The sequence below is a fragment of the Protopterus annectens genome, chromosome 10.part0 (assembly GCF_019279795.1).
Source record: "Protopterus annectens isolate FY-2018-M chromosome 10.part0, PAN1.0, whole genome shotgun sequence".
Taxonomy (NCBI): Eukaryota; Metazoa; Chordata; order Ceratodontiformes; family Protopteridae; genus Protopterus; species Protopterus annectens.
Window position 1 is genome coordinate 744,348,674 of NC_056744.1, and position 12,891 is coordinate 744,361,564.

At 39.5% G+C, this 12,891-nt stretch overlaps 1 protein-coding gene across 1 annotated transcript in view; it reads right to left on the bottom strand.

Annotated features, from left to right (window-relative positions):
• The window catches only part of JAK1 (Janus kinase 1), a 1,643,095-nt gene that overhangs the window by 965,179 nt on the left and 665,025 nt on the right, over positions 1–12,891 (bottom strand). Inside the window, exon 6 of the mRNA XM_044085562.1 lies at positions 11,025–11,358. Coding sequence (XP_043941497.1) covers positions 11,025–11,358 — 334 coding nt within the window. The remainder of the gene's footprint in view (positions 1–11,024; positions 11,359–12,891) is intronic.

The following is a 12,891-nucleotide window of genomic DNA, read 5'->3' on the forward strand; positions in this document are numbered from 1 at the left end:
TCATGCACATAGATGGTGAAACGAAAGTCATGTACTTACCATAATGACACATCTGTATTGTCTTGATTCTGTCCTTCCGCAACAGATGGATTTCAGATCCGATCTAGGATCCAACTTCAGATGCTTTGAGACTTCAGGATCCACAGCTCAGTCTCCTCCCCTTACCCACAATCCCCTCGTTTCCAAGATTAACTCAGATTGAGTTTATCCGCAAACCCATGACACAACCATTGCTAAAAATATGGAGGGGAAACAAAATAATCCACCTCCCATATATAAATGAATGTCTGGAACACAGCACTATTCTGAAGCTGTGACAGTGCAATACCTTGGTAACAGGCAGGTCATACTGTCATACCAGAAGCACACCACTAAAAAGCTTCCATGAAATAACGAAATGGAAAGGAGACAGAGGGAGGAGAATTGGGTAAGGATGGAATCAGGCAACACAGATCTACTGTTATTAAGTACATAACTTTCATATCTGATGTCTGGCCCGTCCATTCCTCAACAGATGGATCACACAGTCCCAGCTACTTAGCCCACAGGGTGGTCTCAAGGAAGGATATTCTAGAGCACAGCAGAACCAAAGGCTGCTCTATTCCTGGACAGCAAATCCAGCTTATAATGAGAAATGAAGGTATGAATGTTAGACCAGGTGGCAGCAGTGGAGCCATCATCAAATGAGGCCCATGAAAAGAAGGCAAAGATGACACAGACCTAATAGAGTGAACCTTGACAGATCTGGTTAGCATCAAGCCTTTTTCCTTATATACATAAGAAATACACTCAGCTAAACATCTACTTAAGGATACTTTCAAAGCACCATGATCAAGCTTGACATTGGAAAAGGAGACAAAAAGCTGGTCTGCATTTCTGAATGTTTTAGTAAGAGAGAGGAAGAAACATAGTTTGCGATGCATGCCCAACAAATAAAGCATATATTTTCCTTTATTTGAAAAATTTGCAAAGAAAACCGGTAGACTGATGCATTGTCTAACCGATGTCTCAGTAGCTACCTTAGGTATGAAAGATGGAACTGTTCGTAAAGATACACAGTCCTTGTGGAAGAAAATGTACAGAGGTTTGCAAGACAGAGCTGGAAGTTCAGACACTCTCTGTGCTGAAGTAATAGTGACTACAAAGTGTGCTTTACAGGTCAAAAAATATTTCTTGTCCACACTGGAGGCAGGTTCAAAGGGCACCTGTGTTAAAGCTTGGAGCAAAACTGTCATATCCCAAGTCTGAGAGGATCAATAAATGTTGGCCTAAGCAGGAAAGTACCTCACAAGAAAGCTTTACATAGTTTCAGGGACGCTAAGGTAGAATGGTTTTCTCCAACATGAAAGTATGAAATAGCTGCTAACTGAACCTTAACAGTAGAGTAACTGACCCCAGAATGAAAAACAGAATCTAAGAAATCCAAAACCACTGAAAAAGGAGCTGAAAAGGATCTAGATTCCTTTGGAAAGCCCAGACAGAAAATATTTTCCACTTACTCTTATAAACTTTTCTGGTAGATGGTTTCTGGGAAGAAGTGAGAATGTGGATAACTTGAGAAGAAAGCCTGGAGTGAGTAGCCATCACTGGAAATGGAAAAACCAAGCGGTTAACTTGAGGGCTTAAATGTCTTGGTGAGTTATGCCAGAGAGAAAATATGGGCCCAACACCCGGGATGGGTGTATCAAGTGAGAAAACAGGAAGGGGAACCACACATGTGAAGACCAGAAGGTGGCAATGAGGATGACCACGATCTTCATCTGTAGAGCTTTCTGTAAACATTTTGGATCAGCAAAGTAAAAAGAAAGGCATAGAGGAGACCAGGGAGCCAAAAGTGTTATAGTGTCTCTCGGTGACTCCCTCTTTGGACGGATCAGTGGCAAATAACCTACTGCATTTGGAGCTGATGAGAGATGCAAAAGGATTGCAGCATGGCTGATTTCACTGGCAAAAAATTTTGTTCCACCTCTGATGGACTGAGAAATCACTTGTGAGGTAGCAGAATTAACCTGCTCAACCTGTCCACTAGAACATTGAACTTCCTTGTTATGCAACTTTTCATCAGAAGGAGGTTGGAAGATATTGTCCACTGCCATACACTCATGACTTCTCAACACAAAAGGGAAGAATGTGTCCCCCCCTTGTTTATTGATATACCAGATTACTGACATGCTGTCTGTCTGAAAAGAAACCATCCCTAAAGAAAGGGCTTCTTGAAAGGCCAGCAATGCTAGGACTTCCCTCGTCTCTAAGACACTGATGTGAAGTTTGGCCTCAGACAGGGACCACATCCCTTGGACCATACTTCCCCATGTAATGTCATCCCAGCAGGGACTCATCCATGGTATCTGTGACTTTGGGAGGATGAGGAACAAAGTGTTGGCTCTGTGGAACCTCAGAATATTGAATCCACGACTTTTGTAAGTCTTGCAAATGTCTGTCAAACAAATCTGAAAACTCATGGGTTGACAGCTGATGAACCACTGAATTGCCAGTGTCCACTGTAGAACTCACATGTAATATCTTGCCAAAAGGACCAAGGTAATGGAAGCTGCCAATGCCCCCAAATGTTGAAAAAACAATATGAACTGTGCATTTGACAGGATAGAAGCTGTAGTGCCTGTTAGTTAATCTGCTCAGAGCAAAGTAAAGTCCAGTGATCAGAAATGCTAGGCAGGTACCTGTAGAGGTTTCATTGGCCTTTGCCTTTCCTCAGTGTGTTACATAAACTACTCACATACATTTGAACTAAAACATTTATGACACAGCCCAATCAGAAAAAGACAATTAACTGTATATTCATATTTAAAGACATAAAATACATTTTAAAAATATGAAATATTTCCTATCTAAACTAAATCTTGCATTCTAAATTATAAAAAGTATAAAATATATATATACATATTTGTATATTAAAGTGCACATATCAGTCATTTACAAGAGTTCAACAGCATTTGCCTTTTCTTTAGTATAGGTTTCAAGCTCATTGCTGCAATAATACCAGGTAGACAGTCTGCTTGCAGTCTCACTAACCATTCATACTCTCAGGTTTCTAGTCTGTTATTCAAGTCGCCTCTTCTTATGCTCCTATGCACAATGCTTAAAACTCTAAATTTAAATTCATGGTCTCTTCCCTCATCATTCATATGTTCTGCCAAAATTACCAGTACTGAGATTGCCAAGTATAATAGTACAGTTAATATGCTTATTTATGAATTACAGCTTAACAATGATAAAGTATCGAGTTGTATGACTTTTTTAATACTCCATTCTCCAGTTATACCAGTGCTATATGGCCTACCCAAGTTACACAAAAAACAAACCACCTTATGAGACCTATCTGGAAGTGGATGGTTCACTGAACCCATATCTACATATCTGCAATCTGTACTTGGTAAGTTATTAGTGAACACTGAAAGTTATATTACGGATACATGTGACTTCCTTATATGCCTACATGAATGGTATGAGTGTAATGAAACAGATTTTACGATTGCCACTTTAGATATTAAGAGTCTTTTTACTGTTATACCGAATGCCTATGGACTAGAAGCAATACGTATGTTTTTATGTCAACATAGCAATGTGTCAACTACAGAAACACCATATGTGAGGTGACAAATCTTGTTCTGAAAAACAATGTGTTTATTTTTGGTGAAAACTTTTACCATCAGGAGGCAGGTGTGGCCATGGGTACCCCAATGGCAAACACCTACACTAATATTGTAGTAGGATTTTGGGAGGAACAATTTATGTCCAAAGATCCCCTGAGACTTGTCCACAACCTTGTATTTTACAAGCATTTTGTGGATGATGTCCTCAGGAAAGATGATGAATTAACAGTATTTGTAGAACTAATGAATACATCCACCGATTTCTTGAAGTTCACATTGGACTATTCATTGATTACAATACATTTTTAGATGTTAAGCCAGAGAAAACTAGTAATGGTATTGAAACTTCTACTTCTCAAAAGGATGTACATGCACACAGGTACACCCTTAGAGCAAGTATGCATCCACCACATATTTAAGAGCACTACTAAGAGTCAGCTACTTAGGGCAAGTCGCTTGAATACAGATAACAAGTGTTAAACTCAGATGGACCAAATGGTAAATGAATTTAAAGACAGAGGCTATGATGCAGCTACACTTGAGCATATTTTAGAAGAAAGAAGGACCCCCTAGGGATTCTGTAAGAGAACAAGGTCCCTTAAGCTACATAACTAGGTTTAATAGCAGGACTAATTATATTACAAATATTATATCTAAGCATTGGACATTACTAGGCTCTATGCCAGAAATGAAACAACTGGTAGGGGAGAGACAATGCTTTGCCTACAGCAACTGCACAAACTTAAAAAAATGCCTTCATTATAAGGATATGAAATAACAAAATGTTAAACTAACACAAAGTAGGTACTTTTTATTGCTATAACTACTCCTGCTGTAAAGACATTGTAAACAATGCTGAGTTTATACATCCATGTAAAATACAAATACAAATAAATGTAAAATATACATTTAAATGTTATGCTACCTGCACTACTTCTAATGTGGTATACCATGCTACCTGTACAGTGTCCTTCCTTCTATGTAGGTAAGCGAACACAAAGACTTAAGGATCACATAACAGAACATAAATCTGAAATACGCAGAAATGTCAAAACCAATGTACTTGCAAAACACATGAATGAAAAGGGAAGAGACAATGATTTTAAGTTTAGAGTTATAAGTATTGTGCATAGGAGGATAAGAAGAGGTGACTTGAACAACATACTAGAGACTTTAGAGTATGAATGGACAGTGAGACTGCAAGCAGACTCTCTACCTGGTATTAATGCAGCAGTGAGCTTGAAACCTATACTAAAGAAAATACAAATGCTGGTGAACTATTGTAAATGACTGATATATGCACTTTAATATACAAATATGTATACATTTTTATACATTTTTTATACTTTTTACAATTTTAGAGTACAAGACTTAATTTAGATAGGAAATATTTCATGTTTTAAAATGTGTTTTATGTCTTTAAATATGAACATGCAGTTGTCTTTTTCTGATTGGGCTGTGTCATGAATATTTTTAGTTCAAATGTATGTGATGAATACTAGTTTGTTATGTAACACACTGAGGAAGGGCATGGGCCTGAAAGCTTTGTGTATTCTAAACAAACAAGTTTACTACTTACCATTACCTGCCTATCGTTTCTAATCACTGGACATTACTTTGCTCTTTGTGAATATTTTATCTCTGGAATGACAGTTAACCTGAGAGCTGGCCCTAGCTGTTTTTCCTGGTCAGTCTGTTCACCAACAGTCTTGCTATGTGTAGTGGTATCTAAGTAAGCTCCTATAAATTCCAAAGTCTGTACTGGGGAAAACTGATTTTTCTTGATTCATTGTTATGTTCAGCAGCGAGCAAAGCTGAAGCAAGTAGCTCCTTGCCTGGACTAGAAGAGGCTTGGTATGAGTGGTGATGAGCTAGTCATCCAAGCAGGGGAACATACAGAACCATTATAGGTAGGGGAACACACAGTACCCTTGCAGTCTAAGGTGGACTGCAACCATTGCCAAGCACTTGGTGAACACCCAGGGGGCTGTAGTGTGACCAAAGGGCAGGGCTCTAAATTGGAAGTGACTGGGCCCCCAGCCAGAAGCAAAGACACTTTCCTCAATCATCTGTACATTCTAATGTGGTAGTATGCACCTTAAAGTCTATCAAGCACATCCTATCATCCTTCATCAATAGGAGGAAGACAGACTTTATTATGACCAACTGGAACTTTGTGTGTTTGACATAATGATTTAGATGGCTGAGGTCCAAAAGTGGCTTGAGGTCATCATTCTTTTTTGGCACTAAAAATAATCTTGAGCAAAATCTGAATCTTTGTTGGTCTCATTTGTCTAGCAGCATTTTTATCTCTATAGCTGCTGCCTTTCTTTGTGAGGGTGAAACACTGGGAAATGTTTTTTGTGGTGGGGGTAGGCAAATAAAGGGAATGGAATAGTCTCACAGACTATTTGCACCAAACATAGTCTGTGATGAATGTCCAAGCTTCTGAGTGTAAAGATAAGTGCCCCCAACTGCCTTCAGAATGCAGCAGTTAGACAACTGATCAGGAGCGCTTGAAAAGGCTTCTAGGAGAAGGGACCCCTAAAGCCTTGATTTTGCAGGCCTTCTCTGCCTCATGGGTGGTGTCCAATATTAGAGTTCCTCTACCTGCTATGGGGGGGGGGTGTCTATCAACTGAAGTGTCCAGGGAGAACCATTGAGACTTCCAGAACCACGGCTTCTTGCCCCCTTTTTGGTTTCTACAGAAGGTTCGGAGAGGGGAGGGGGGTAAGGAAACCATGTTCCTACAGCAGAAAGGGTTTCCCCATCCTGTTGAATTTTGGAGAGTGTGCCTTTGACCTCGGGTCTGAAAAGGGTTGAACTACCATAAGTGGCATTTACAAAGGACATCTTAAAGGGCTCAGCAAAGTCACACAACCTCATCCAAGCATGTCTCCTTATGGTAATGCCTGCACCTGCAGCTCTCGAAGTGCCCTCAAGTTGCACTTGATATCAGACTCAGAGGGATTTAATAATGACTGACATGTGGCCAGCTGCGACTCCACTGTTTTCTTGTCCTCTGCAAACATGTACCCAGAGACAGATTTGAAGAACTGCTTTGTCAAATCTCTCTGAAACCCTGTAATATGTACCAAACAATTCAGCAACCTTAATGCAAAGGTGGCTGAAGCGTAGACTCTGTTCCCAAATCTATCCAAAGCACCAAATTCTCTGTTAAGGGGATGGACAGATGAGCTCTCCTCTGCAAACTCCTTTTTGGTGGCTACCACCACTATCATGGCATCCACTACCAGGCCCCTGCTCCAATACTGCCAGTCTTTCAGAGCAGCAAGATATGTATCCATTTTTGTGGGGGGCACTGGTTCCATCACATCTGGTTCTTTCCATGCCCACCATGAGATCAAGTCCACAATTTCATCAGTGGGAGGGACCATCCAAGAAATAGATGAGCCAGATCCAAAGCCTCAAGAAACACAGACTCTTCTCAACAGTTCAAGGATATCCCCTAATGAGATATCCACAAGTAGTGATCTAGGGGATCCTTCCCTTTCATCAAAATCAGTGTCTTCGGTGAGGAACTCCTGGGAGGAGTAAATGTGCTTCCTCTTACATTAATGTTTCCAAGGACCCTCAGCAATGGGATGCTCCGGAGAGGACTGTGAAGACTGTTGTGTGTCCTGCATGTGGAACGTCTCAAGGCTTGTGTATTGGTCCACAGTTTTCAGCTGTGAGGCAGGTGGAACAGAGAGAGGAAGAGAAGTCAGTTCCCCAACAGTGGACAGAGCTCTCCTGAAAGCCTGAAAAGAAGAAGCCATGGGAGAACCACAAACCATCCCAGTAGGAGAGTCAAGACCTGCAGATCTGAATGGCTGAGAAAACCAGTTTGACTCTGCTCTGAGAAAGACTCCACAGCCAAACTATCAAAAGCCAAATGTCCGAGTGGAAGGGATAGCTCCAAAAATGTCAGCGTCGATCCCCTGTCCCTGGAACCAACAATGAAATTTCAGCTCTGAGATCTCTCCACAACTGCGGAACATGGAACTTGTGGGAACAAGGAAGTCACCGGAGTGGAATATAATCATATCTTAGGCTCTGACAAACAACTCTTCAGGAAATCTCAGATCCAGAGACCCTGAAGATGGTGGGCGGATTGGACTAGGAGCAACCATAGGAAGTGTAGAAAGGCCAAAGCTCCTGGGGTCCAATGGGAGACAGCAAAAGTCCCAGATGAACTGCAGTCCCAAGGATCTTCCACATCAGCTTCTATAAGGCTGCTGGTACACCTAATAGACCTCAGGTAAGCAGATAAAGATGGGGTCTGGATGATAATTTCACCAGTCTCTCGAAGAAAATGTGAATGCAGCTTCGCTGAAAATCTTGGCTCCAGTAAAGGAGGGGGCTCATTACCGTCCAAGTGTCGGATCTGAAGGGGAAGGGGGATCAGATGATCTGGGCTTTTGAAGTCTGGAGCAGATGTCAATTGAGGTGAAGCACAACAGTCAGGGGACTGCATCTTTGACTCCTTCCCCTTTTCCCTGGATCTATCACCCTTCTCTCTAAACCTGACAGAGGATTTTTTTTTTTTTTACCAGATGGGGAGGCTCCAGAAAGAGAAGAAATTGACAGGCGACTCTCCTACAGGAGGAGAAAAATTCCTTCAATACCAGTTTATTTTTGCTTTCAATAATAGCCCGGTGGCCTAAGGCAATACATATGGAGCAGTCCTTATTCAAGTGGGCAACGCCCAAACAAACAAACACTTTTGGTGTGCATCTGAATTTGGAAGTCTGTGGCTGCAAGATAAATATTTTTTGTACAATGATGACTTGTCAGTCATGATTAAGCCAGTCAAAAGTGAAGAGAAAGATTTCACACAAGTTTTTTTTTTTTTTTAAACTAGAAAATACCAACAATTACATTACAAACTCTACACAACACCAACAATGGTAAAATCTATTACAAAAAAAAAAAAAAAGTAACCACATCCTAACAATAAAGGTGTGAGACAAACAGAAGGAAAAACATTTATGAGTAAGGGGAAATGCTAGAAAATAATTACAGGAAAAGATATACTATCACAAGAAGTCGTCCAACAGCTATCAAAATAAATACCACAACAGCAGCAAGAAAAAGAAAACTTAGCTGAAGTAAGCCTGAGCCGAGCAGACCACATCTGCTCAGTCGAACTGACAAATGAGATCTGAAGTAATCTTGGGGACATGGGGAATTGTGGGTAATGGGAGGAGCCTGAGCTGTGGATCCTGAAGTCTAAAAGTATCCAAAGTCAGATCCCAGATCAGTTCCGAAACCCATCTGTTTTATGTTTTATAATTTACAACATCTGTGGTCTTATGAAGCACGTGTCTCTATTTTCAAAAAAGTTTAATGTTTGCCTGTTTTGAAAAGTGCAGCTACAAGTACTGGGTAAGGCATTCGTATATTTTGAGTTATATATTCTACATTTTACTGTATGGACAATTACTGACATATTACATACTCCTCTGATCATAGTGGTGCATAGATTTTAATTAATGCTTGTTTTTAAATACTTCAGAGTTAGTTTGTGAAGTAAGTAGTTTTAGTTATATAAAGATATAGATGATCAAGACCAATAAGGCAATGAAGTTATTGAAGATTAACAGTTAGAAGAAGGTTATGATGACCTTCAGATTGGTTAAGCTTGTGATCCCAGGACTGGGTTTGTGTTAACATCACAAAGGAATGATTTTTGTTTTTCTTTATAATATGCATTGTCTGATAATAAATGATTGTACTGCTATGTTATGCACATTTGTAAAAAGGTATAAAAATTACAACTATACTGGACATCATGATGGTGCACCAATCAGAATATATTTCTGTTACTGCTAGTGTTTCATCACCTTGTACGTCAAAGCAGATCAGAAATTACTTACCTTTTCTAAAGCCGAATGGCTATCCATCTCTCAAATATCTACCCTTTTATTAGGATCTCAAATTCAAACTCCTCTTAAAACAAAGTTTCCTTTACTTTGAACTAAGGATCCCACAGACTTCTTCCAATATTTAATCTCAGATCCCTGTTCATTCCAACTCATAATTACAAACTCCCTTCACCATCAATAAAAAGCATAAAATGTGCATTCCCAGCACTTGTGCCAAAAATATGGGAATCCATTCCAGTAGGCAAAGTCCGTCTCTTCATTCAATAACTTCCAGAAAGAACTAAATTGTCACCTTATTAAACTGTCTCACTGCAAATGCTCTCACAATAGTCGTATCACCGAACTCCATGCATCACCATGTTCAGTATTTCCCATAAGCTCCTCTCCTTCTACATCACCTTCTCTCTCCAATCCTTCTAGATTTTCTTCCTCACATTATCCTCTGCTGCACTTTGTTACTACTTCATTTCTATCCATTACCAGAACTATATTCCTGCGACTCAGTGCATAAGAAGCAAACCATCTTAACATCCAAGAGTTCCTCCTCGACTGATACTATATAACACATACTGTTTTAAAATTGCCTGCATTACTTGTGTAGTTGCTATAAGTTTGCTTGTACTAGAACATTTGTACTTTGCACCATGGTTGTATAACCCAGACTGAGCCTGCAAATGATCAAGTGAAGCAAGCAGTCTATCGTAGTCAACAAATGAATTAATAAACTAGGATCTGAGACTGGAATGTCCATATATGAATCAATTTATATCTTGTTTATAACGGATTTAAACAAAATGGTATTAAAACATAATAACATTGATAATAATGAAAAGCACAGCAAATTCATCAGCAAATGTCTGACTTTATCACAAAAAATTAATTCAACTACAGCTGCACCTCTACAAACTATAACATACAAAATGGGTGCCTCACAGAATGTGTAAAACAATTTTTGAGAACTCCTAGAAATAGTCACATATGTAAGGCAGCATATATTCCATTAAATGATAATGCACAAAAACCTCAGACTTCAACATCAACACACTAAAAACTTGGACTTGAACATCAACACACTACATCCTAAGTGCACAGCTGCATGGCTTTAACTGCACATCTCTCTGCAAGCATACATTTAAGTGCATTATGAAAAAGCTGAAACTTTGGCTGAGGATAGTAGCTAATTTACAGCAAGAAATTTTCTCTGCAGTAATAAGTACAGTAGCACTACAGGCATATCATGAATCAATTTCCTGTGCTGTCATCCTGTCATCAGTTTCAATTTTATTCTACCCACTCTCACCTTCTCCCCTCTAAAGAGCAATGCCAGATGCCTCCTTTGACATTCACTGATGTTCTGACTGCTACAACCTTCACCTGAATATGACCCAAAAATTAATCCTCTTAAATGAATGTGAGCTACTCACTTGTTAGGAGACTACAGAGAACCACGTACATTTTGCGAGACTCTCAAAAAGATTTAAATACATCTGCACAACATTTTAATTGAAGCTAAGGTACTTACTGTGGGTTTACACCTCCACTGTATTCCAGCATGTCCAGTGACCATAACCTCATAAAGACTGTTTTCATTCTCAGACAATTCTCCTCGTTCAGTTTCAGATGAAATGAGAAGCCGTGATGTCTCAAATACTTCAGCTCCATAATTCTTGGTTAAGGATTCCAAGGTGGATAAGTACTTTACTTTAAGGTCATGCTGAGAAACACTGTTATCCAGAATAGTCCTGATATTGAATTCATTAAGAAAGCTCTTAAAGACATTGTTTATACGAATCCTGGTCAAAAAGTTCCTCTGACGTATGGTTTTGTTGAGATTTTCAGGTATGTACTTCTTGTAACTAAAAAGGTAAAAACAACTGTATTAGTACACCAAGCTGATCTAAGGCTACATACTTTTTTATAAACTGCAAGTCCCAACACTTTAAAAAACAAAAATGGGATTAAGAAAACAAAAGTGAATTCTAAAACATGCTGTTATACCCTTTGAACATGTTTGCAGGGAGTGCATCTGCTCCCCTGCATTCCATATGCCATGCTACTTATGTATACTAACTTGGAGATATCTGTACCTCTGAGTAAGGGGAACTTTCAAAGTTACTGCAATCTCCAACATACTACATATTCCACCACATTCACAATTTTTGTTTCACTATTCTAGGGATCATAACTAAAGTCCTCAGAACTTTTAACAGGCACCCAATTTAACTGCAATTTTAAAAAATATGAAGGAAAATAACAAAACAAGCTATGATATACTGACTAGGTAAAACAGTCATAAGTGTGCAGTGTACATACATCACAAAATACCTTATAGAAGCATATCCCACGCATACTTTGATATGTTTAATACACTGCGACAATCTTTAAAGTTACCTCTTGTTTAAAAGGTTTTAAAGATTTAATGGCTTTCAGGAAAGTGCTTCCACATTCTTGTTCTTCAAAGTACTGTTTTTATATGCAAAGTCATATAGTACTGAAAAAGATGGATGTGAGTCACTCTGGTGGCATAGAGGGATAAAGCCCTAACTTAGGCCCAGCGGCCTGGGTTTGATTAACGGCAGGGAGGGATGGGCATGCCAGTCCAAGGGGAAAGGCATTTGCTTAGGAGTCTCCCTTAGGGGTGCCATGGTCCAATTAAGAGAGTTGGCCTCGGACAATCCAATGGGCATGGAAGTTGGGGCAGAGATGCACAATACATATTACTGAAAACTGACAAATATTCACTAGTTTTCAGTTGACTACATATCTGAGTAACAGTTCAAGAAAAAATATGAGTGAAAGATCATATACCCTCAGTTCACTCAAATTTGACAGAGTTACAGCCAGCTTGGTATTACACAGAGTAAATTTGTGTTCTAGCATTCATATATTTTAAACAGGTGTACATGTATGGGTGGCACAGTGGTGTAGTGGTTAACACTGTCACCTCACAGCAAGAGGTTCTCCAGTTTGATTCTCGGCTGGGGGTACCTTCTGTGCAGAGTCTACATGTCCTCCCTGCGTTCGTGTGGATTTCCTCCAGATGGGTTTCCTCCCACATTCCAAAGACATGCATCTGCAGTGTTTTTCTCTGGCCCTCCGTTAAAAATAGGCTCTATCCTAGTCGGACTTTCCCGATCAACAAATGTTAAATAAAAAATATAAACAAAAAAAAATTTAGCTTAGAACTAGAGTTTTAACAGATTAATTTTGTATTTCTGCCAGTAAAGTGTTCCCTTGACAGAACTACGTTTTGAAGTCCTCTTCTTTTATGGCTAGCCAAACTTGTTTAGTCTAATGGCCTTTGGTCCTGGGAATAGAAAGCAGATAATGTAAGCTTATATGCTAATGGAGGCCAGAAGTCAAGGTACAGCAGCCTGAATGAAAAGGAG